We start from the raw sequence: 26675 nt of genomic DNA on the forward strand, positions 1-26675 counted from the left end.
AAATGCTCTGTTTTCCCGTCTCCTGCAGGGAAGTGAGAGAGACAGAGATGCATAAAAAAAAACAGTCCCTCCCACCATCTTCCCTGCACAAACACTCAGTTCAACATTCCTGTCTTCCTGGCCCGGAGGACTCGATGTTCATGAGGACTAGGCACCCATCTGCACTTCCCCGATGGATGGTGGACAAACGTGCGAGGAAGGGATCGAACAGGGTTTACAGGCTTGACGGCCGACCCGGGCGAGAGCTTCATGCCAGGGGTATGGAGACTGCGCCGTTGGCTCGGCTGCGGCTGCGGGTATGGATGCTGGACTCTGTCAGCTCCTCACCGTGCTCCTCAGACTTCTTGTCGGCGATGGTGGCCAGGAAACGCAGTGTGACCGAGTCCCACTCTTCCGGCAGCAGGAGGAGCAGGAAGCCCAGGCAGATGATGCAAGTGGCCGTGAGACGCACCATGCTGAAGATCACCTCATGTTTCAACACGTCTACAGCTGTGGTGGTGGGGATAGGAGGAGTGGAAGAGAAAGCGGCAAAGGGAGGGAAGAAGAGGACAAAGACAGAGTAGAAAACCCACGACAGGGAGAGTGAGTGGAGGGTGGGACGGTGGGATAAAAACAAAAACAAATTGAGATTAATTACAAAGTAATTAAAGTAAGCCAAACCACAGGACTATAGGAGCTGTAGGAGGATGAACATAGCTTAGCGGTGCGGCTTACAACCAGCACAAATGGGCCACTCTGTCCTTTGTGTCTCTGTGGTTAGAAAAGCACGTAACCCACTGACCTTCATACAGTCCATTGTGGTTAAGGAAAAGAACCCATCTGTAGGCATTTAGTGTCGCCTTAGCAACCTGATCCTCCCTCGGTGAGGGGATAGTTGCAGCGTCGGTGGAGGCACATCGATGATTGGGTTTCCGGGGCGTGAGAGCCAGACTTGCTGTGTAATCTTTTTGCTACAGTGGCCAGAAATGCTGACCGCTCAATACAATGCCATTGCAGGCACGCTCTGTTCAAAGTGGCCGTTTTACCCGTTTTAACAATCTTACAAACATAAACAGTTAGGTAGCCCACCACCAAAGTTTGCGTTTTATTGTCTAGGTGATTGACTCAGCTCTTGATAGAAGGACTGGCAGAACTATTTAAGAATGTACAGTATGTGAATATAAAGGTAATTCATATTTTCAAAGCCATCTTGGATTTAGCCTTTAACGTCATGAATTGCTTTGTTTTCTTTGTGAAAGGGATAATAAACTAACCAAAAAAAAGGGAACATCTGCACTCACAAAGTAAGTTTAAATGCTTCCTGTTAATGTATAGCAGCAGTCAAACAAAAAAACTCTCCTATGCATTAAAAGAAGCATTTAAACGTATTCAGAGATTACAGATGTTCCATTTATTGATAATGCATGTTTAAGAATCTGCTCCTCTCATTAATCCAAGTCTTGTGAGTTAAGCGTGCCAGTCCTGCGGCCATAGATGCATGGGTAGAGAGGCTATCTGTGAATTGGAAGGTCACCGGTTCGACCCTCAGCTCACCCAGTATATGTGTCAAAGTGTCCATGAGCAAGACACTTAACAGCTGTCCCTAACAGCTCCCCCCTGTGGCTCATCTGAGCCATCTGAGCAGGCCTCTGCTGGTCAAAGCAATAAAAGTAAAGTAATTTCCCCTCCCCCGGTGACCAGCAAATACTTAATTTCATTTCCTTACATAATAAAGTGAATGTACCTGCATTGCCTGGCACACTGAGCAGTGTTCCTATGGAGATGAGGATGGGGTAGGTCAGCACAACACCGACATTCACCAGGACGTTGAACACTGGAAACCATGTGAAAAGGGTTCAATTTAGTAATGTATTCAAGGGAATCAATTTTATAACTGCTTGTGAAAGTGGATAGGCGACAGACATGCACAATCATTAAATGATTGTGCACTTTATTGGTGTGCGTGTGCCTCATGTCACATGTTTGTGTGCGTGTGTGTGTGTACTCACCCAGCCATAGTCCAGCCAGTCCGCAGAGATACCCCCAGGGAAGTGAGGAAAGTGAACCCCAGTGCTCAACTTTGGTAAAGTAGAGGACGAGGGGCACACAGGAGATGAAAATAAGATTGAAGAAGCCCATCGTGGAAAGGAAGTGAGCCACCTCGCCCAAGTTGGCACTGCCAAGGAACATCTTAAACAGCACCTGTAGCACAGTGAAGGAAACAATATTAAATTCCTGCTGATCGTTCTCATGCAGGCATTTTTGGGTTATTGTGCTGCAGTGTTTGGCCTGAAGTCAATCTGGTGTCTTTCTGAGTAACCTAATCCAGTATTACTAAAACTGCGGCACTACAGACTCTGACAGGCTGCTGTAGTGAGGATGCAGTTTGGATAATGCCTGATACTATACGCAAGTGGTTCCAGGTTTCCAGCTAAATGAACGATAGTTACGTAATATTCACCATTATTACATGTACAAGAATAGCTATTTTGATCAGAGTTTCACTCTTATCTCTATACCTACAGTACATAGACAGAAAATGAATTATGGACCATATCATATGACAGACCATATCAGACCAAATCATGTCTATCAATAAAATATTCTGAGATTGGGGTCCCAGAGATAAACATCTTATCAAATGGGGGTCCATGGCCTAGTGCATATCAAATTAGGGGTCCTTGAAAAAAAATCCAAGCTATAGGTTAACCTTGTAGAGAGCTGACGTGGATGCAGAGCCGACAGCCAAGGCCACACCAACAAAAGAATCCCCATGGAATCCATCGGCATAAGCCATCATGACAATACCTGTGATGGCCATTATGGCAGCCACAATCTGCAGGCAAAGAATGAACAAATATCAGCACAATATGAAAAAGACTAAATAAGTCTGAAAGCCCCACTATCGGTCCCTAGAGGTCGTGCTGCTCCAAGTTTCATGGCAACCCACCCTTTAGATTTCAGATTTCATCTGTGTTGGAAGGATCAACCGACCGACAGACATTTCTATCTGTGACGGCTGACTCAGCAGCCACACATAGACACTATATTGTATGGTAACTCTTCCTTTTGGTTTATATATTGAGTGTGTTTATTTTCAGTTGTACATTATTAACCAGTTGAAATAACATCATTTATTGTTTAGTGTTTTTCTATGAGTTTATTTGCATTTGAGTTGACTGAGTTTTCTTTGAGTTACCAGTTCTGTGGGAGGCTGACAGAAATGGACATGATGGCCTGGGCTGGCCAAAGGAATGGGGATCAGCTGCTCCAGATCTGCAGCTAATGTGGACAATTGGACTGCACCACAGTCCCTCCGCACCATGGGGAGGGGCAGGGGTTATTAGAATGTGTTTCAATGGTAGTCTGTGTCTTTTCCCCCTTTGTGTTAACAGTGGTCTGACCCATCCCTACAGTATATATATCCACCTCATGTGACAAGTTGAATCTGGTTAGTTAAGAGTTCAGTTTTCAGTTCAGTTGTGTTTACCAGTCTATACAAGTTACACTCCAAACTATGTCTCCGTAGAGAATGGATAAAGTTTGCATTGGCAATGGCTTAGTTAGTACTGACCCGAACACCCATGAAACGGTCCTTGAGGACGATCCAAGACAGGAGAAAGACGAAGGCCTTGTGGCAGCAGTAGAGGGCTGAGACGTCAGTGGCGGTCAGCTTCCTCAGGGCCAGCAGATACAGGTAGTTAGTCAGGGTCCACAGGATAGAGAAGGGTGCTGTTCTCTTCAGGAAAAGCTTCAGTGTCATCCCATCCTCCCCAAAGAGTTTGCTACACTCTCTGTTAGAGAAGGGGAAAAGGAAGTATGCAACAAGTTCTGTTAGTTTCTTTGTTAGTTCAGGATTATAATCCCCCCCCCCCTTCTTATGGGGCAGCACTTCAGAGAAATTGCTGAACATAAGCATTATGAACCTACTGTTTCCCCTCATTGCAGTCAATATCTCCACGTACAGGCCTAACTGTAAATGTCAATTAAAGGAGAGATTCCAATTTTGTCTCACTAATGCCGTAAACTGTGTTTACAATCAGTCTGCTTGCCCACAGAGGCTATTATTAACAATGCTGGCACACAGTTTATTTATCTCTTAAAACTCCAAAGGATTAGCCATGTCTAAGAAGGCAGATATTCAGCCATCGGGACATAAACAACCTCCACCTCCTCACTGGCATTGCCCCTGCTGATGTTAGAGACGGGAAGTTGCCAGCTGAGTAGAGTTGACAAAGGCTGTCAGTGATGCATGCCATCTCCTCCATGGACGTCAACCCCCGGCGCAACGACTGAAGTCAAGAAGAAGCCATGTCAAGCCACTGACAACATCTCAGGAAGAAACCAGACTCCAGCTATGAACAAAAAAGCTTGATAATGACCTCCCTCCAATTGACATGGGAGTCCCCCCTTCTGAAAATCTCCCTCCTGGCTCAGAAGCACCATATGTCCAGTGGAAGACACTCAACCTCAGTCCAAAACCATACCGGTGAGTAACCATCTAAAAATGTATTAAACCACACCCATGCCTAAACTTAATAATTCAGTGCCTAACCTGATGATGCTGCAAGTAGACCTTGCAGTAAGGTATTAAATGATCGTCAAAATCACTCAATTATTACAGCCAAACCGTATTGTGTATAGTAGGTTTTGACGAATGTAGCTGAAGATTAGGGGTTCCAGGGGGTCCCCAGTTAAATTGTCAACTGTTGGGAACTTGAAGTCACTGCTGTTACATCAACTAGAAAAGTCAGATACGGTACCACTGTCTAGTCTTTCACATCCCCCACTCCAAACACACTAACACGGCATTGATGGTACTGTATGCAAGGAAACAACCGAAACTCGGCGAGGGGTGCGACCGAAGAGGTTCTCAGCCCTAAGAGACTCTAAAATACTCTTCCAAGAGCTATCCAGGAGTAGATGATAGGCTTCTCAGATGCCACTCCACCCTGCAAAGTGCTCAGGCGGTCTCACAGCCCTGAAAACAAACACTGTGAGCCCTATAACTCTTATAGGGGTCCGTGGCCTAAAGTATAACAAACTGGGTCTCCTTGAAATTATAAAGTTTGAGAACCACTGCTTTCATGTCCTCGCTCATCCTCTCATGTCCTATAATGTCATCTAATATACATCCTCTCATGGCGTCTAATATCTCCAGTGTCCTCTAATATATTGTAATATCTTTCATGTCCTATCGTGTCCTCTAACGTCCTCTCATGGCGTCTAATATCTCTCATGTGCTCTAGTCTAACATATTCTACTATCCTACAATGTCTTCTAATATCCTCTGATGTCCTCTAACATCTTCTAATGTTCTCTCATGTTCTCTAAAGTCTGTACGTTATATTAATCTTAGACAGTTTGTTTTGATTATATGAAGATAATTGCATCCAGTGTATCCCTAATTTTGTGGCCATTTAAAAAAAAGGCGGCCATATTGTATTTTAATAAGCAGCCTAAAGTGATGCAAAATGTCATGCTTACTTGCTTTAGCCTGGGACCAGACAAATCTGCCAGTGCGAGAAAAAAAATTGCCCCACTAAAACTCTTCCGAAACCACAAGGGTCTGAGAATGATCACATGACTGCCAGGGTCTGCTCAACACATGATTGTATCAGATCAGATTATGTGTGGCGGAAAACCTCATATATCCAAAACGGTTACTTTTCAGGAAAAAGGAACCTGTGTTCCAATGGATCCAGTGTAGTTATTATTTAGTCAAAAGCTCTTGTTAATACTTTCCATATGTTAAATATTGATAAACCCCACAGACAGATTTAACCACTTTTACTTTATCTTGAAAATAGCTTAGATACTTTTGTGCGACACTGTAGGGCATTAAATTACAAAAAACAACAACATAAAAATGTTATGTTACTCACCTAAACTTTTGGATGGGGGTCTGCTTGTCCCCTGTGGTGACCACGTGTCCAGAGTAGTAGATGGGAAAGAAGAGGATATTCCAGTTGCTGCTGAACCAGGAGATGAAGAAGGGACAGGAGAAGGACTGGAAGGTCAGCTTTACCACCTGAGTGGTGCCCACCCAGGACGAGCTGACACACAGCACCAACAGGAGCCCCCCAAGGACCTTCAGGACCGTGTGGGCGCATGTCTGGTAGGACGAACTCTCTCCGCTGGCCTCACTGCCTGGAGTCTCTGCATTAGACTCAGATCCCTCCTCTCCTGGTTGGGTAATAAGAACATGACATAAAATGTTATATTCCCACTTGCAGGCTTCTGTAAATGCTGTCTGCTCTAGCCGGTCTATCATATATCTGTTGATATATGATAAATTAACGTGAACGTTATAACTTGGTGTCTGATTTCTGGATCTCGACTTGTAAACAAGTTACAATGAAAGAGTAATTTTCTTGCTTTTCCAATGTTTTACCTTCTGCACAGAAGTTAGGCAATTTCTTTTGAAAGTGGCTACCAATGGTATTGGTTAGGGGCAGCAATGGCGAAAGAAAGAGAAATAGTCCATTTTTACTTATCACGGTTCAGCAGATTAGTTTTTTCTATGTCACTTGTCACTGGAAGTGATGACAAAATAATGATTCAAGTGGGTTTTATCACCCCACATTATATGAATAGTCAGTGTACTCAAGGCTAGATGTTGTAGGATGTAACATATTCTGTGATCCCCTTCCTCGGGTGCAGTAGGTAAGCATGTATTGATCCACTGTCCTTAGTGAGCACTCCCGCAGTTTGCATTACCTGCTGTAAAGGCACTAACACAAAAGGCAAGACTTTGCTAAAATGCATTGGCTTAGCATGGTGGATGCCTGTGTCATAAATAGCACCATAAGCATCATAATACAGCGTAGGATGAACACCCATTACGTTCAGATGTGCCCAGAAACCTGACACTCTGAAAGCAGGAGTCAGCCTGACCACATGACATTCCACAAGAAAGACGCAACAACCTTGTCGCTTGTAGAAGCCTCTATTTGGACCATTATCACCGTACTGCAGTGACTACATTAACTCTGGGACATTGTGATATAAATAAATCAAGGTTTATATGCTAAACCAACTAGGCCAACTTTATTTCTAGAAAGATAGGCAGATAGCATGTCAGTCAGTCAGACAGACAGCCAGATGAATAAATAGACCCATATATTCAGACAAGTAGAAAGATAGGTGGGTAGAAACTACAATGCTTATAGAATATACTGTATAGTGCTGTGTCCTCAGTTGTGAATGTGCTTGCACTCTTTTGCACACTGTTGGGAGCATGGTCAATGCCACATACATCCAACTGACAAAAGAAAAGCTGCTAAGGACACACGCGCACACACACACACACACACACACACACACGCATCACTCACTCACTCACTCACTCACACACACACACACACACACACACACACACACACACACACACACACACACACACACACACACACACACACACACACACACACACACACACACACACACAAGACTTGCACACGCACGTGCAACAGTATGAGCGTGTTTCTTGGTTGATGTGAGGCCGTTTCCGGACAGGGAGAGAGAGCCCAGATCCGTTGTACACTGTAGCTCTCAACAGTCCGATCAATTTACACTAGGACAGGAATAAAAGATGACATGTGCTTGGTGTTTGCTGCTTGTGCCCTCTTCGCTGGCTCAGCACAAGAAGCTCTGCCGTTTCCACTATAGACAGTGCAGAAATGTCTCTACTGCAGGGCTTCTCATGGGTGCACATTATTACCCTTATAGCTCTTTGTTCACTGCATACAGCCATTAGCAGGGGTTCAAATAGGAGCAGCAACATAGGGTGCGTGTAACATATTGAATAAAAATTGATCGCTCCTCTGTGTATTAAGTCTTCCGTCAAAGGCAAAAAGAACAACCAGCCAAAATCTAATACTTTTCACATTATTAAAGTCATACATCAAACGAAGTACAACGTTTTAGCATGACGTCTTCAGCAGATTCGAGCAGACTTGTAGAAGTTTTAATGGTGTGGTGCCTACCACAATGTTTAAGTTTTGCACCATGTCCTTTGAAAAGAGATATGGAGGCTGTCGTGCTCTGTTAAGTGAGATCCACGCAAAGCTGACAAATTGTGATGTTTCACTTTCTTGACCACATTTGGCTTAAGCCTATGGAAAGCATGAGCTAATTTCTGTCGTTCTTTAAAAGAGCTCTAAAGGTGATGAATGTAACCTTGTAACCCATGTTACTATTGGATTAATAGTGGTGAATGTAATAGAAAAGGGCCTTGAATATGCCCAGTGCCCACACTACAATGATGAATGTCCAGTCCCCAGAGTAAAGTCTGGTGTTGATTTAACTTCTGCATAGTTAAATGCATCAGAGACTTGCCAATATTACCAAAGCAATTAAAAGTGTGCAGTTCTGCTTGCAGTCATTGATCTATTTTAAGCGATTCACACAGAAAGCTCAGTGAAAAAGGTTTCAATTGACATGGTTAAATTTACACTCCAGATTTTACTGTGCATTCTAGAACGTAGAATTTATCAGTGACATCAAATGTACACACATGGTGTGGTGTTATGCACACCAACAGGGCAAATATTCTTATGATGACAAAATGACTACGGTATATGGCATTTAGTCTGTTGCAAATTAGAGCATACATTGAGTCTAAGATTCGGAAAAGACAGACAGATTTGTGTTATTAACAGGTAGAGAACATATAGGCCAGTTACTGTATATTTCCTACCCTGACCAGAAGATGTAATGTATACTCTCTCTCAAATTCTGTATAGTTCAATGCATTAGAGGATGATGACAATTGATACATCAAAGGTGTGCAGTACTGCTGTATTTACTCACTGTATTTACTAGTTATAAAAGGTTTCATTTTACAGCATCTCATTTGGGAGCAGGTTCTCAGTAAGAGGTGAAAGCAAAACATTGAAGACTAATCTATAGACTCAACCAAGACTCATCTAGGGATTTGGTTTAATCAGATTGTGTCTTATAAAGGATTCTTAATCAAGCTTATGAGCCCAGTGGCTCCTTACTCGAAAACAGTTCAGATAACAGATTACTTAATTTTTGTCTCTTATTTTGTTCCCATTTCTCCTTGCCCACAACAATCGCTGATTTCTCTGTCCTATGAACTGTCCATTGCTAACATGAAAAAATATGAAAACTGAACTATGCCCCTTCCTTTTAATGGCTACTGTATACGTATTTGAAGTCTCATAACAGCCAACATTATTGCAGAGATGCTGACTAATAGTGCTGCTAAGAAAAAGGTCTCTGACAGTCTGGTACTGCAGAGGAACTGTGAATAAACTCTGCATTGCACTTTGTTCAAGATGAATGCGAGTCAGGCTACTTGACTAGAAAATCACTCAAATTAAACAGTTGTGTCACTCGCATGACATTTAGTTACTTAAATGTGATTGTGAAGATCATTAAGAATTTGTGAACGCTCACATATGTGCTCCAAATTAAATCACCCATCCATACTTTTTTGGCTCATATTATCAGCAAAGCTACAGTACAACTATTATGACAGGTAGAGTCCATACTGTATCCAAAAAATATCCAAATAGTTCCTCACATAAAGCGGATGTAAAATACTCAAAAAGTAAGTACGCTAGTGGGTGACAGTGGGTAAAGTCGTTTTTCTAGTTAGTTACATTGCAAATCGAGAATCTAAAATCATGGTTCTGATAGTGCATGAGGTTTCTTAAAGTACAATGAGTGTTTATTTAACTCAGAGTGTACAAATGGAACCAAATGGACCCATCCACACAACCATTGTAATAGGGGCTGGCTTTGATAGTCCCTTCGCCCACCATGCTTCAAAGATGAACAGTTAACAAAATATCTTTTAAAATATTGACATTATCTCTAATCTATACAGTCATAACTTGTGTGACATTAATGCATTAAGTTAATGAAATAACTGCAGATTCTATGCAGGAGTTTCTTCAATATATACTGTAGTATACGCCATACTATTGGCACACTCTCATTAAGAGAGCAAACTCCCCTTGGCACCATGACGCAGTACTCTGCTGGAACCTCATATTTCAATCCATTCAGTGTTTTATACCTGCCACAGAGGCAGCCCCCTGGCGACGTTGATGGATAGATCTATGCTGCATCCAACATGGACGACACATTGAGCCTGTAGATATACATGCCAGAAGCGGCATCATCTCCTTACCCAAATTAGGTGAGTAAAGGTGGTACAGCTCGATAGCTTAAAAGGAAGATTAGTGGAATCTTTCTCTAATCCCAGGTACAATCATCTACTCTAGGTTAATGGAAGCTATGAATTTCAAGTCTTAACCACTTAAACCCTATAGACTTAGTTGACCAGGGTCCACTCCTGTTTTCCCTCTACACCAAATCTCTTCGGTGAAAATAGTCGATCTACAAGCTCACAACGCATCACAACACGTTGCAATGCAGCGCAATGTGTAGCAATGAGGTGTGTTGCGAGCTTGTAGATCTATTTTCACCAAATGTTCGCCCCAGTCGGCTGGGGGCCACTCAAAATAGCCAAACTGCATTGGCCACGCCTCCAGGTTTTAAGTTAAGTTATAAGACTTGGTACTTAACACGCACAAAATAAGGCCCTTAATGTTTTGTGTAAAGCACTTTGAATTGCCTTGTTGGAATGTGCTACTCAAATAAAGTTAGAAGAAAAAGTCCTTTTGCACACCTACGGAGACAGATAGGTGCGATAGGAGTAATGAACTTGAAGAGCAAAAAAAGGTCCCACACACTGTCTTCACTTCATCATGTTGCCTGATGAAGGTCCGAGTGACCGAAACGTTGCACCCCTTTTAATACATTTTTGTAAGTGAAGACAGTGTGCGGGACTCAAATAAAGTTGCCTTGCCTATAGAACTCCTGCCATCATCGTCACATAAAACAGGACGGCAGAAATGATGAACAGATGTGAAAGCAGCTGACAGGGGCCTATTTTGTTTGTTTCTTACGTTGACATCAGTGGTGTACCGCAAAGGGGTACACCACCAACTAAAAACAACCAAGCTGGTGTTACCACAGGTCCTATTCAATATCTTAACATCCGTTAACAAGGAATCACATAAAATATTAGGCTACTCTTTATGGCGTAATGTCTGAAGAACTATCATTTTAAGAAACACTGCAGTCTCTATAATTGCTGACTGTGAAATTGCCAAGTATTAACAAAGGTCTCAGACTACATTCTGATTACTGATCATTGTAATGACATGGGAGTGTTTTTCCCGGTCTTTGATACATTGCGCAGGCTTTGCAATGTCCTACAGTGTATGTAGAAGCATACAGAGGAGAACTAAAGCCTGATTTATACTTCATCATACAGCAGTGTTGTGTTAATACAAGCTGATCTACAAGCTCACAATGTGTCGCATACGGCAGTTCACACAAAGGTCTCTGACAGTCTGGTGCTGCAGAGGAACTGTAAACTCTGCATTGCACTTTGTTCAAGATGAATGTGAGTCAGGCTAGTTGACTAGAAAATCACTCAAATTGAACAGTTGTGTCACTAACATGAAATTAGTTATTGAATGGTATTTTAGTTACTTAATATATATTCTACCAGTGCTTTTCAAATGTTACTGCACACCAGTGACCATGGTGTACCCTGAGAAACACTTGATGGAGGAACATGGGTAATGTGGCGCATGATGACAAAATTAACTGGTGATTAATTAATTTGATGCTCTCCAACGTGCCAACGGCCAACCTCCAACCAGAGACATACATATCTACAGAAACACGCACGCACGCACGCACGTACACGCGTGTCTCGGCCCCTTCCAGTCCCTCCAGTTTACCTTCAGAGATGGGGCAGGTGAGGACCTGGGTGCTGTAGGAGCTGAGAGGAGCCACTCGGGCCGAGTGTTTCTTCATCCTCCAGTAGGGGGCACAAGCCACAGTCCCTCCCTGGGATTGTGTTTGTGTGTTTGTGTGTGTGTGTGTGTGTGTGTGTGTTTAGGTGTGTGCGTGCTGTCCGTGTGACCAGACCCCTGCAGGCTCAGTTCAGCTCTTCCTGTTGGCTGTGAGCATCCTCAGCCTCCCAACTCCTCCGCTGATTTTGTTTGTTTGTTGTATGTCACTTTTTCTTGATTATCCACCTTCCTCCCAGATCTCTGTCAACTTCCTCTGCCTTCTTCCCAGCGCTCCGATGCTCACTTTCACTCTCTTTCTGTCTCTCTCTCTCTCTCTCTCTCTCTGCCTCCCCACCTCCTCCTCCTCCTCCTCGCTGTCTCTCTGGACAGCCGTGACACGGCTCGGTGGAGCTGCGGCTCGGTGGAAGTGCGATGGAGTGGAGACTCTTTCAGTGTTGCACTGTCATGCAGTGATCCAGCGCCTGCCACCGTCTCCAAGGGAGACTGAGCTTCAAGTGTGTGTGGCACAGCGCAATCACTACCCTCATCTCTTTCTGTCCTGTCCCCCCTCCTCTCTCTCTCTCTCTCTCTCTCTCTCTCTCTCTCTCGCTCTCTCTCTCTCTCCGTTGTCCCCTCCTCTTCCTTTGCTCCACAAATCAGCAGCTTTGTTTGGAAGGTAACCCAGCAGCCCCCTGGCTAATTATGTTACTTTAGCAGCTGCCCCCGTCTTTTCCTCCTTCCTCTACACCCCCCCACTGTACCTGGCCACCCCCTTCCCTCTCTCGCTCTCATCCTCCCTCTTCCAATCACTCTCTTGTTCTCTCTTAGTACTGTACTTGGCACATCTCCCACTTAGCTACTCCTTGAGACTCAGATTATCTATGGACCCTTACAGGTCCCTTTTTACACCTAACATTGAGGATTTGTCTGTGTGCACAGGGGTCTCAGGTCCTGTAATTTGTGCCATTGCAGCCATTAACGAAATGAGCAGTGAGATGGTCACACGTCAGACAACACGGCCACATTGTAAATGGTCATCAATTTAACCACTTTCATTCAACCTGGCATCTCTATTTTTATGGGTGAACATTTTCAAAAATGTTGACCCCTCACCCCCATTTAACAGTTATTGGCACAGACTCCTTATAATTACACAAGATAACAATATTGTCTAATAACTCATTATAATTGAAATTTATGTTTATGCCTATCCCTCCTATTATATGCAGTTCCCTTCGCCTATTCAATCCATCAGACGTCAGAGCTAAAGGACAGCCACTGGGCACAGGCGCACTTTGGCAGAGTCGGTAGGCAGTCTAGGCACCATAGATGTACCAGCCAACATCCACTCACCACTTTGAAGTTGCAATAAATCAGTGCAGTGAACCAGCAACCTCTCAGTCAACGGTCAGCCTCCCTAGTCCCTATATGAAGAACAATCTGCCACCTGCCACACGTGAAAGACAACATAATAACGTAACAAACTGCAAACTGCACCTTGTGGCAGGAGAGATGCCAGTTCACCTCTTGGGCACTGCCGAGGAGCTCTTGAGCAAGGCATTGAACCCCTAAACGTGCAGACCTTCACTCCACCATATTTGCATGCCTATACTTTAGCTGCAGTGATGTGCCAATTGGGGAAGCGAAGTAAGTGTGTTGGAGGTACAAACAAAGGTACTTCTTGTGTGGATTTGGCTACTTTTTGTGGCTCAGGAGCTTGAAAAACAATATTTGGACATCCTGTATTCCTGTACTGTACTGTGTGTGTCTCAAAGAATAGACACGTTTCCTCAGCCACCCCCCTTGTTTCTGCCCTTGGGTGCCATACAATTTCCTGTTTACCGGTGTTGTTTAACTTAGTAGTTTGTTTGATTTCCGAAAGGCTGAATTTACCCACAGGGATGAATAAAGATTCCGTTAATTCCAATAATTATAATAATTGTAAGATATAGACAAGAACTCCTGCATAGATCCCGGACTTCATGTGGCCAGTCTATGATGTCAGTCATCTACAGTATGATGTATCTATGACGTATGGCAAGATTTTACCCTGATCCCACGGCCATTGACATTTTGCGTTGATCGGTCTACCCTGGACAGACAAACAGACAGACTGACATACCCATTTGTAGACATTTCTTGCCTCTTACAGAGCCATATCGTAAAAAATTGACCTTTAAATAGACACATGTAGCCGAGGCCATACCCATCATCACCCTCAGGAGCATTGCAGCATTGCAGTTTCCATCGAAGGAATCCTCCTGGCCATGTGATCTCTGTCTGCGGTTTTTGCACTTAAAGATTTAATGGGCTTCACCGTCACTGGGGCCTACTGTATACATCAATGGCATACTACATGGCTCAGTACTGTATGTGGTCAGACACACAAGAGACTTTGCATGCTGTAATATTATCTTAATGCAACGCCTTCCCTGCTAATCCTCTCACCACTGAAATCAATAACAGGCAAGCCAGGCACAACACCGTAACGTGTTGTTTCAAGGACCAAACACACAAATTTAGGCTTTCCCCCCCCCCCTAATCATTTAAAAACTGTGTGTGTCCAGATCCACAAGCTCACATGTCATGTTGCGAGCTTGTAGACCGGCTATTTTCACTATGTGTTATATGACAAAGTAGAGCTTAAGTGGTTAAATACAGAAGCAACAGCGATAATGTCCCCATTTATCCATTTGGTTAGAGCTTTGTGGTCATGGGATGTGAGCTGTCAGTAGTCTTACAATCATGTATGTGTTCTATCACTTTATAAGTGTCACCCTGAACCAACACCACTCACACCTCCCACCCCGCCCCTCTCATGTATCTTTACACTGCAATGTGCATCATTCAATTCTGGCACTGATACAAAGAGCATAGCAGATCAGAGCACTGTGTTCATCAATCTGACACAGGGGAGACACAGACAGAGTATGCAGTACCTTGCTTTTGTTTGATTGGTCATAAAAAGTGGAGGAAGTATCGTGGGCTTTCACCCAAACTACATTATGATTATGTATTTGTTTGAATGCTAGAGTTTGCTAGTAGAAATAGGCTATTGGATTACAGAGGAAAGCTTCCACTGCTGAAATATTGCCACAGTGTGTGGTGTGCATTTTTGATTCCCTTTGTCACCGACTCAGTATGACTCAACGACCACACGGCAAATGCATTAAAGTAATGTCCTGTGGAAAGAGCTTGGATCTAACAAGGGTTAAAGTGCTTGTCATGTGTCAAATGTGGTACGCATGTGTAGGAACGGCTCAAACTGATGTTTGATCAGGTGTGTGTGCAAGCAGGGGATGGGTTGGGGGGGCTGGGGCTGTAGATCCCCAGAGACGAAGGGCACTAAACTTAAAAATAGCCTTGCTGATGTGTGGAGCCAGGCGGTAGACAGAGAGGAGAGAGCGACAACCGTCCAGTCAGCAGATCCCAGGCCCAGGATACTAATCACTAAGAGGCAGATATAGAACACGGGCATTATTGGAGGCTATATGGTTCAAACTGAAGGACTAGATCAATGGCTGGTACGTTGCAGCAGGCACACTGGAGATATGAGCAGCATGGAGACAGATCTCATAAAGATGATATGATGGTTGTATATTCTATCATTATATATATATATATATATATATATATATATATATATATATATATATATAGCACATAAAATCTATGGGTAACATAATTAAAATGAAAATAACTGAGAAGAAAAAAAACGTTTAAAATCGTAAACTTGCTAAACTGGCCTAAGTAAATAGGTTTTTCAGAAAAGAAAAAAAAACTGATCCAAAACAAAACTATGTGATATTTCTTACACATTTCACCCAAAACGTTTAGAACAAATTATGACTATTAACATAAAAATAACACTGTCTGTCAGTTATGTAACATAGGAGATTTAAAAAGGTTTAAATACTGTAGGATTAAACCTGACCTAGGCCAAATGACTGATTTAAGTCACACTGGGGAGATAGGTCATTATACTGAAAGGGGAGGGAACAGCATGATCATTTTCAATTAGAAGATAGGCGATTTTACCAGAGGTGGCCAGTGTCATGAGGAGCTGACTTAGGCAAAAATATAATTTTCCTCAAAAAATGACTTAGGCCATTAGTTTAGCAAGGTGACAATATATAACTACACACACACACACACACACACACACACACACACACACACACACACACACACACACACACACACACACACACACACACACACACACACACACACACACACACACACACACACACACACCACACATTAATAATTTATTTATGTCCACATAAGCGATACAATACAAGGACACAAATAAGGTGCTGTATAAAAGTACAGTCAGCAAAGTTTGGACAAATACCCAAACGCCCCTCAGGGGTACAAGTAACAGCGTCTTCGCCATATTTGGCGGCAACCAATGATAGAAGAGATTGCACAGAATTTTGCAAGCCGTTTAGCTGCTTTTTTTGGCATCCCAAGTTGTTAGAAGCCTCTTACAACCAACATGTCCTAGGCTGCCAAAGATAAATACAAGTAGACTGTGGCCTGTTCATGAATGGAAACTGATTTGGAGCCTTCGTTACAGTGTGCATATATGCTAGAGTTCGTAGTAGAGTACACCTACGTCGCACCGCCAATCCGACCAATATGTCTGAGTCAGTGTCGGGGGGCTTTGTCAGAGTACCGTTCTGTGTCCCTTTGGTGCCTATATATGGAGATCTCTGTATCTGTCAGTCCCAAAGGCTCTGGTCAGTCTGTGTCCCTTTTTTTGGGGGGGGGGGGGCTTATATGCTTTTATGGATAGGACAGTAGGCTGACAGGAAATGGGGAGAGAGATGGGGAGTGACATGCAGCAAAGGTCGTCGGGATCAGGACTCGAACCGGCAACGCGTTGTAAGGCTACATTGAGCCTATAGGTGCCTGGACCTCTACACCAGCGGCTCAGGTATGCCCATATACGGAGATCCCTGATGTCATATGCCTATATATTGGCATGCCCATATACAGTTACAGTATGGGCAAATTGGTTGGATCGTTGGTTCTGGACCAACTGGATATCCATATATGCCTTTATATGGACATATCGGTTGGATCGGCGGTTCTGGGCAACCGCATATCCGAACGACTCGGTGGCAGGCACCACACTCCCTCTAATCCTTGCCGATGTGATCAGCAAAAGAGTCGGTCCCATATATGCAGGAGAGGGGCTTCTTAGAACCCCACCACCAAGAACCCCTAAATTATACAATGCTTCTGCATCTTAGATCAAGCACCAAATAGTGAAACAGCCCTCCTCTGCACCTCCATAGTAACGGTGATGTTCCTGTATACTGTAGACCAGGCATACTGACGCAGTCGGCCCATTCAGGCCTTTTGTCATTCAGATCAGCCTATTTTTCTCAATCCTGGCTTTGTCTGTATGCATCTGTCTCTTAATCAACACGTCTCTGAGAGAGCCAGGACGAAACTAGAAATACCGCATCATGGTTGTATGCCTCAACCAACAAGTTGCCGTTTACACCCATGTCCAGACTGGCAGACTCATGTAGTATATATTATGCAGAGAAGACTTATCTAATGAACGTACAAATGTTTGTACGTTCATTGGCAGAGAGAGAGAGAGAGAGAGAGAGAGAGAGAGAGAGAGAGAGAGAGAGAGAGAGAGAGAGAGAGAGAGAGAGAGAGAGAGAGAGAGAGAGAGAGAGAGAGAGAGAGAGAGAGAGAGAGAGAGAGAGAGAGAGAGAGAGAGAGAGAGAGAGAGAGAGAGAGAGAGAGAGAGAGAGAGAGAGAGAGAGAGAGAGAGAGAGAGAGAGAGAGAGAGAGAGAGAGAGAGAGAGAGAGAGAGAGAGAGAGAGAGAGAGAGAGAGACACACACAAATGAATTGCTGTTTAAAAGATGTTGCCAGTCACTTGGAATAGGAGGACACCCGGTGGTAAACAAGAAGTATTGCATTCGACGCGCAATACATTTCAGTATTACATTCACTGTCCAGACAGGTGGCTCTGCAAATGAAAATAAATGCAGATTCTAAACATTAAAAATAATTTCTCAATATATCTTGTACAAAAGACAGACGTAATTTAATCTCCACAAAATATTTTAGTCATTCACACAATATTAAATGCAATTGGATTCATATTAGCAATAGAAACACATCGAATGCTGTGTACTAGCCTCTTACTGTTTATTTTTTACCTCTGAGAGAGCCGACTGGTCATGTAATTTTTTTTCAAGCGCTCTCCATTTTGATTTACACATGGAGCTAGTAATTAGCCTAAGTACATCCAAGAGCACATTTAGTGTCTGTCTTTTTATTGGAGTATGGATGGATGGCCATGAAGTAAGTATAGATGATTCATTTGTAGACCACATGAGGGCACTATAAGGCAGCTGACAAGGCTATCCATATGAACAGTAGAAAGTATGCTGCATTGGTCATATAAGGCAGTGATTCTCAATCTGTGGGTCAGGACCCCCAGGGGTCCCCACATGATTTTTGGGGGGTCCTCAGATGACATTGAAGCGACAATTTAAGGACTTCTAATACCTTTTTAATACCTCAACAAAAAAACAAGGAAGAAAAGAAAAAGACCATTACTGCATCAAAAGTAATCAACAAACTATTCTATAAAAACTGGTCAAACATTGGCCAAATTGTCAAATAATATTAGAAAACCATGTTCTTACCATTTCATCAGTTGGCCAAAATTACTTCCTAATGATCATCTATAGAACTAAGATTCTACTGACCTTTTAGACTAGATTCTATGTTATGTAGGCCTAGTGATATAGTGAAGATAGTGATGGTTAATAATAAGGTATGTCGCAAAATTGCATACTGTATTTTGGTGGGTCCAATGTCTCCACCCCTGATGTAAGCCTGGGGTCTCTCGCACCGTCCAGTGACTAGTCTACTCCATTCTATGCCACTGTATTTCAGCATGGCTTGTCTGAACATTCTGCCACTTAATATACATACTGTATGTGTCCAGTGATACAGTACATGCCTGTCAGCAGTCGTGCAAGTCACTGCAAGAAATATTGCACCCATTACTTAGCGGGTGTTTTCATCTATTCCCCAGAGAGCACGAGGCTAACGGTACTCCAGCAGCAGTTCAGGCGAAAGCTCAGATCCTGTTTGATTCTAGGCGTGCTATACATAGCACTGAGATTGAACAAGCCTGGGAACGGGACAGGACCCAAATGAGTGTGGACATACTGAATATTAAGTCTATATCTACACCAATACGTTTTCATTTAAAAACTAATTAAAAACAAAATCAATCTCCGTCCACGCGGGCATTTTGGAGGGAACTTTTCACCCACTGGTAAGACTGATGTTTTCAGAACAAGCCAACCATATCACATGGTGAATAAATAGCCTACTGGAATTAATTTAAAGCTATTTCTTTTATCTCACTTTCTCTCTTCAGAGACGCGGCGTGCTGACTCTTCGTGTACTACAGGATGTACGAAATTGAGATTGCTTTGCTTTCTATGTCCTCAGTAATATGATGAAGTGTGCCTCCATTGTCACATTTCCCCCCCTTTTTCTGTTGTTCTTCTGCGGTGTCAGGGATGAACCACAGGCAGCTTGCTGAAGCTGTCATTGCCCCTCTTACATAGCAATTTACCTAGTCAGGAAGCTTGCGCACTACAGAGGGTTGGCCTTCTACAAAAATATGCTTCTCGCACACATGATGCACAGCAAATTATTGTAATAGTTTTCTGAGAGATGCTGAGGAAGCAGATGCTATTGTTGCAGTGTGCAGGGCTGCTGTCTACAAGGGCCTGCATAACTAGGATGCTGTCCCTCCTAATGTTTGTAAATCACCTACAACAATGCTGTCTCTAGAGCAGATGATCATTATACAGGAAATATGTGTACCTTGTCCTCTGGTTCCAGGAGAGCTCCCTAGAACTGAAGATCAGTAAGACCAAAGAGCTGTGTTGTGGGCAATGACAGGCACCTGACACCCCACACCCTGTCTCTGGACTGCTCAGGCTGGAGGGGCAGGTGGTGGAACATGTCAAGATCTTTAAGTACCTGGACGCTGAAATCAACCACCACCTGTCCTTCACAAAATGTTTCACCTGAGGAGGCTGAAGAAAATTTGAACTGCAGCATTCTGGTCACACAGTCGTCATGTTCAACATTGCATCCTGGTACAACTTCTTCACAGAGAAAAGCAAGAAAAAAAGTATCATTAAGCGTGTAACCAAAACCATTCAGACCCAACTCTCAGACTTTTACAGTCACTCAGTAAAAACAAAGGCAGCTCGATTACTAACGCCTGATCACTGACGACGATGAGACAGCCTGCAGGAGAGAGGTCAAGAACCTGACCGAAGTGCAGAGGACCAGCGACTTCAAATTGCTCTGAGACAACATCACTGACAAACTCACATGGGATATGCACACCTGCCCTGTGGAGAAGAAGGCACAGCAACGATTCTTTCACTTCAGGCAACTGAAGTTTCCTACAGGCCTTCTCCAGAAGCACCATCAAGAGCATCCTGGTTACATCAAAGCATTGCAGAGAGTTCAATTAATAATCAGGATTTTACTGTGTACCTCTCAACAAAAGACCATCAACATTTTGACTTTAATTTGAAGGTGCAATAGTTAGACCACAGTATGTATTACACCAAAAAGTAGTCCACAGTCCGCCTCACAGGCATATTTTAATTCAATACAGATGGCAAGTATAGCAATAATAACAAATTGGCAACAGATTCTTACTAAATATATAATTACCCCATAGGCTTGGCAGGATACGGCTACTGTTCTATTTATGCGTCTCTTTGTGTTATTCCACTGAGCCCTTTATGGAAAATGATATGCAACAGCTCAAGGGCCTTGCATTTCTCCACTCCAAAGTTCACGATTGTGTAAACAAAACAAGGCAAACTCATTTATTTGGCACCTTTCAACAGTCAAGAATTGAGCCTCCATACCAATTGTGTTTGGAGAGTAATTTATACAACGGTGTCGCTTGCCTAAAAGAAAATGAAGTTCAAGCTACCACGTTGCAGTATAAAAAACATAATTAAGCTTTAGCAAGGAAAAATGGGTGAGCTGTGAACAGTGACAAGAGCAATGATGTTTTGAAAGCTGTTGGAGCTGGCTGTGTTGTAATAAATATGAGATGTGCTTTGGATCATCACCTTCTGGCATCTCTGGCATGACACCACTTTGTTGTTGGAATAGAAAATATATGGATGGCATACTTCAGAGAAACTAACTGTGTCCCACATGTCAAAAAATGGCTCTCTGTGAGGCTCATACTCACAATGGCTTTCATAAGCTTGCTGCGGGGGTTGTAATCCTCCACACCTGCTCCTTTACCGTATATACCTGAACTATCATTTTGCCTGGCCTACTTGTTGTGAACTAGTTGTAGGAACTATTGTTGTATTGTTGTATTGGATCTATTGGCTCGTGCTCATTTGATTTGGCTATTTTATCTCATGTGTTTATGAAAGTAGATAGCTGATATATTGCACTTTTACCTTAGCGCTAGTATACTCTTGGTTGCTTGTTTTTACGGGAAATGCACTTAAGACCTCTGGTGATTAGTAGTTTCGTTCCCTACCTATGTTGAATGCACTTATTGTAAGTCGCTTTGGATAAAAGCGTCTGCTAAATGATTGTAATGTAATGTAATGTATCATCAGAGATGACATCCTATTCCTTTATTTCCTACTGCTTATCTTAATACTCTGCATTATCAGTGTTCCAATATAAATGGACAGTAATTTAAGTTAATATACAATCTTACATATAGTTGCAAATAACTAATTTCATATTTGGAAATAAGCACATTTATTAATTTCACTGCTGGACTATTTAGCAGCCAAACCCTGTTGTACAGCTTAACTCGCCCAAGGCTGAATGATGCAGTTCTTTTGAAACCACGGAATGAATTTGTTTAACACATTACCTTATAGTTGCACTGGGTGCCAATCTTTAACAAATCAATCCAACAACAAATGAAACTAGACAAGTAGGCAAATATCTCATCAAAAAGAAATCTTTGATTACATTCTGGCTGGAGGTGACACTATTGATAAACAGAGCATACAAAATGAGAGACAGGTTCATTTCCTTTTCCCCTGGCTTCTATCTTGCAATCCATCAAGACACTTTCAGCTCATCCAGGAAGCTCAGCTGTAACCGGACAGAATAAGGTCCTATCTGCATCTTTCCATTACCTTTAAGATTCAAAAGAAGCTTGGTGACAGTCGGATATTCAACAGGAGTGATGCGTTGCGCTATAGATGTGGGAATGAATATCTTAGCATCTCAAGTGAGGTTTCTATCCATTCAAAGTTGTTCATTTGTTTGGACTTTGATATAACAGACTGATGGGGCTTTTGGGGAGTTTTCCTGACAAGTCCAATTCATTTGAGGTGTGTGGTTGTACACCATCTACATCAGTGTGGTGCCCAGGTGTCTATGTGGTGTCTAAGTGGTGCCCGGGGGACCCCAGGGGTCCTTGGGGGTTCCCAGCTAAATAATTGATAGTTAGGAACCAAATGGTCCCTTACGGGTCTGATCTGAGGGTGTACAAATGAAATCAAATGGACACTCACAGGTCCATTTGGTTTCATTTGTATACTCCGAGCTAAAATGAACACTGCATTTTTTTACAGTGTAGATTGAGGTCCTTGAAATTAAAAAAAGTTTGATAATCACTGATGTACATCACACAAGGCTCAGGGAGGCACAAAATAGATCAATGGCTAATTGGGTCTCTTTTTGGAGACAGGAGCATGCTAAAACCTCATTACCTTTACAGGGAGACAATATCATGCAGCAATGGATAGACCAATTACATAACACTGGAGCAAGAGCCTTGCTCTGACCATTAAAATACTCTGCATGTTGTGCAAGTCTTATCCTCATGAAATACAGACCTACATTACACAGTAATATCCCCTACAGATCCATTTTACACTCTCAGAGAGTCAAACAAAGACTCAGGATTTTGCAGTACATGCCTCATTTGACATGCTTGGATACTAATAGGCCATATATGGTGGATTGCAATGGTTGTTATTTTCCCCTCTCCAATGTAATACCACTGTCATACATTTAACAAATAAGATGAGATTTTACAGATCGTCTCTGAACAGCCTTCACGGGATAAAAGCATTATGCATAATCAACAATGCACAAATAATTTAAGGGACTTTTAAAATACTGATAGCACCTGGCTGTCAGTAATACTGGCTACTGCCCTACTGGGTTTTAATATTAAAAAAACAGTTGTTTATTTGACAACAAATCACCACAGAATAATTTGCAGTTATTCTGCAAAACATTGGGGGTGTCTGTCCTGCAGAAAGATCTCATTGAAATCCAATTTCACATATTTTACTGTCTATTGCACACAAAAGTGAGAACCACTCTATAAACCACTTAAACCATATTGGATGGAATCTGCCAGACCAGGCCCCTTCTTTAAAAATAGCCAATACAAGCTCATTGCCACACTTTGTGAGCTTGTAGATCTGCTATTTTTGCCCAATGTTCTCCCCAGAATAAGAAAATGATCATAACAAAACGATCCATAATAAGTACATTCATACAATTTTAATATACTAGACAAGTAAAATAGCACAGAACAACAACTAATTGATGGTTAGGTCCAGCTGCAGACAGCTCTTTATGGAGGAGGACTTGAAGTTAACAATGGAGCTATAGTTATAAGGCACCCATTCCACATATCTGCTGCAGAATATAAAAACTATCCGTCCCCATACAGTATTTTAACTACTTGAACCCCATATGTTTGAATGGAGTCCCGCAAGGCTCTATACTAGTGTATTTTCCGTTTTCTGTTACTGTCAGAAAAGCTTCCACAGAAAATAGCCGATCATCGAGCTCTTGTGAGCTTGTCGATCTTCTATTTTTTGCGTAAGCTTTCCCCACAATACGGATGCTGGGGTTTAAGTGGTTAAGACTGCACTATTTGGGGATATTTGGGGGAATAGGCTCATGGGCACAATGTTTTGGTGCCCACATCTATTACAAGGTGGATGGACATGGCTACTTAGAACTGAAAGCCTGTGAGAAATGTGAGAAAACAGACTTGCGTGACTGCGTGTTAATGGAATGGAACACACATCCGTCATGGGCCATGGCAACACATCCATCACAGTAGTGGCCTATATGTTCCTTCCTTCCTGTACAGTGCTTGCTTGCTGGTGTAACGATCGATAGCGGAGCTTTTTTGGCTGGGCCCATCGTGGATGAGGCGATGTCCGTTGTTATGGAAACAAAGAAATTGTTTGAAAATTGTTATTTTCGTGTTGGTGAGTCTGTGATGACTGCACGGGAAATGTCCCCACGTCGTGTCACGTGTGTCATTGGTTTTTAGACAGTGGTGAAATTGTGAGTGACTCCCCTCGTGTGCACACACGACAGGACTGAGGAGTCCTGGAGGCCGAGTTTACATGATCAACCAGCTTTGGTTACACAGGTGTGTTGGTTTGAATGTGAACCCAAAGACTATCAGGGGATCAGGGCACGCAGGACGGGCGCAGTGCGGTGGAGCTTTGGAATAACCGACCCTGCAATATTCTTTGAGACACACATCCGGGTTTTTGACCAATAATCACCTTTGTTTGACCCGGAAGTCAAACAAAGTCCTATCAATGTTCCAATCCCAGGTGTGGTGTAGGCCTATTACCTGTTTAGTAGGCTACTAGATTTACTAGATTACTGCAGCTGTCGCAGCAAGTACAAGTGCAGCCACAGCTGGGGAGAAGTGAGCATGATTGGACGGTGTGATATGATTGGAAGTTTTTATGTCTGGGTGTTCAAATTGCTTCGCAATCACCAAAAAGCCCACTGGTCGATCTTAACACATGGTTGCCACGCCCACCCCTGCATTAATTAATTGGAAACATCTGCAGTAAACATTCCAGAATGAGGGGGAGGAGTGTTGGGTGTTGACATGTTTGGTCCAGACAAATCTGGACAATCCAGACCATATCTTTAGATATCGCTTGCACAATAAATGTGTATGTGTAGGGTGTACCTTTGCAATAATTGCATTGCCCAAATTAGGCTATGTCCCTCTCATTCTAGTCTCTCTCTCTCTCTCTCTCTCTCTCTCTCTCTCTCTCTCTCTCTCATTCAAGTCTCTCACTCTCCCTCCCTCTCATTCTAGTCTCTCTCGCTCTCTCTCTCTCTCTCTCCCTCATTCTAGTCTCTCATCTCTCCTCTCTCTCTCTCTCTCTCTCTCTTTCTCTCCCCCTCTCATTCTAGTCTCTCATCTCTCTCTCTTTCTCTCTCTGTCTTGACATGTGTTGCTGCAGAAGTCCGCGCACCACTAACACAATGATGTTAGATAAAAGCCTCCGCAAAAGCTGGTAGTAGTAGTAGTAGTAGTAGTTTTATTTTGGTCATTAAAAGCATATTAATATATGCTTCTGATGATTATGATTATCTGATGATGTGGTGATTAATATGCTGATGTTCCTTCATTTGTTATCAACGCAGGTAGCCCTGAAAGCGTCATGTGAACCATGGCTACAACGCAGGCTATGTGAAAGATAGCCAGATAGGCCTACTGTATCAAATGTTTTTAACCAATTTAGCAAAGTATAGTAAAATCCTCAGTAGGCATAATAGGCCAACTCTGACAGAGTACAAATGGAAATGGGACCAAAGGGACCCATATTTATTTGGTCCCATTTGAGTATTTTACAATGCACTGAGTCTGTGGCCACGCCACAGCCACACCTGACGAAAGGTGTGTTCATCATACCCTATCTATGTGTAAGGCTACTTTGTTTTACTTACTTTTGTGACTGGTATATCCTGGGTAATAGCCATAGTAGCCGGTAATCCTCAAAATCCGGTCCTCAATATCATGCAGTCCGTTGGCTGTGACTTTGGGGGTGAGGTCCCCTAACAAGAGAGAGGGGCTGTCACTGTCACCGGTCGGCGTCGCCTTGCCTGGTAAGTGTGTGATGTTCTTCAGGGGTTCCAGCTGAATGTCTCCACTTCCACTCTCCTCGACACTTTCGGTGCTTATCATTGTTGTAGGTCCAAAAGCGGACAAAAAACGGAAACAACAGCGAAATGTGCTGTGTTCAGCAGCATGCGAAGGACGACAGGCGCAGCATTACCAATTAACAGCCAGAGGACAACGTTCACATTCCATCTGATAGCCTACTGACTGGCGCGCCAGGCGAGGTGGGCGAAGTTAGGGGTCGTGTCAGACATTGTACGCTAGAGGGCGTGTCATTACTATCACATGCACAGTAGCTGAATTAGCCCTGAAACATGACTGTCATACCATGACAGTCTTGGAGCCGAGAGTCCCTGGTTTATAGTGGTGTTGTCAAATATAAAGTGCTTACCTCCGAGCCACGGATGTTACAAGTTGATCCGTTTCGCGACAAGTACCCGTATATCCCGTATTGTTAAATAAAAAGCATTTTAATCCGATCATCAGAGTGCAATACACCTCCCAACCATTAGTGTCGCATGGTTGAAAGCAATGGATACAATTTGGAGAAAATGGCTGGCGATTGGATTAAAATGCTTTTTATTGAACAATACGGGAGATACGGGTACTTATCGTGGAACGGATCAACTTGTAACATCCGTGGCTCGGGGGTAAGCACTTTATATTTGAAATCTGAACGTTTATGTACATGTGAGAGTTGGCAATGTAAAAAAAAATCGAACACCACTCTAAACCAAGAACTCTCGGCTCCATGACGCTTGTATACAAGCGTCATGTGAACCATGGCGATCTATAGTATACTATACTAGTATCTACAATAGTATAGAGGTACAGGATATGTGGGCTACAAAATCCAGTTATTTT

The 26675-nt window shown here is 42.9% G+C and overlaps 1 protein-coding gene across 2 annotated transcripts; it reads right to left on the bottom strand.

Annotated features, from left to right (window-relative positions):
• Positions 1–157: 157 nt before the first annotated feature.
• On the bottom strand, positions 158–25877 carry slc35f4 (solute carrier family 35 member F4; the record flags this gene model as incomplete). 2 transcript variants are annotated; one of them, XM_084044307.1, is made up of 7 exons in its annotated part: positions 158–489; positions 1724–1813; positions 1989–2181; positions 2690–2815; positions 3554–3773; positions 5865–6165; positions 25640–25877. In XM_084044307.1, 7 exons carry the CDS (start codon positions 25875–25877, stop codon positions 248–250), a joined length of 1410 nt encoding a protein of 469 aa, XP_083900433.1. In that variant the 3' UTR covers positions 158–247. The 2 variants fall into 2 exon arrangements, with proteins under 2 accessions (XP_083900433.1, XP_083900434.1); XM_084044308.1 differs by lacking the exon at positions 25640–25877 and adding an exon at positions 11772–11863.
• Positions 25878–26675: the final 798 nt, after the last annotated feature.

Source organism: Gymnoscopelus microlampas, assembly GCF_963454915.1.
Source record: "Gymnoscopelus microlampas genome assembly, chromosome: 20".
NCBI classification, from domain to species: Eukaryota; Metazoa; Chordata; class Actinopteri; order Myctophiformes; family Myctophidae; genus Gymnoscopelus; species Gymnoscopelus microlampas.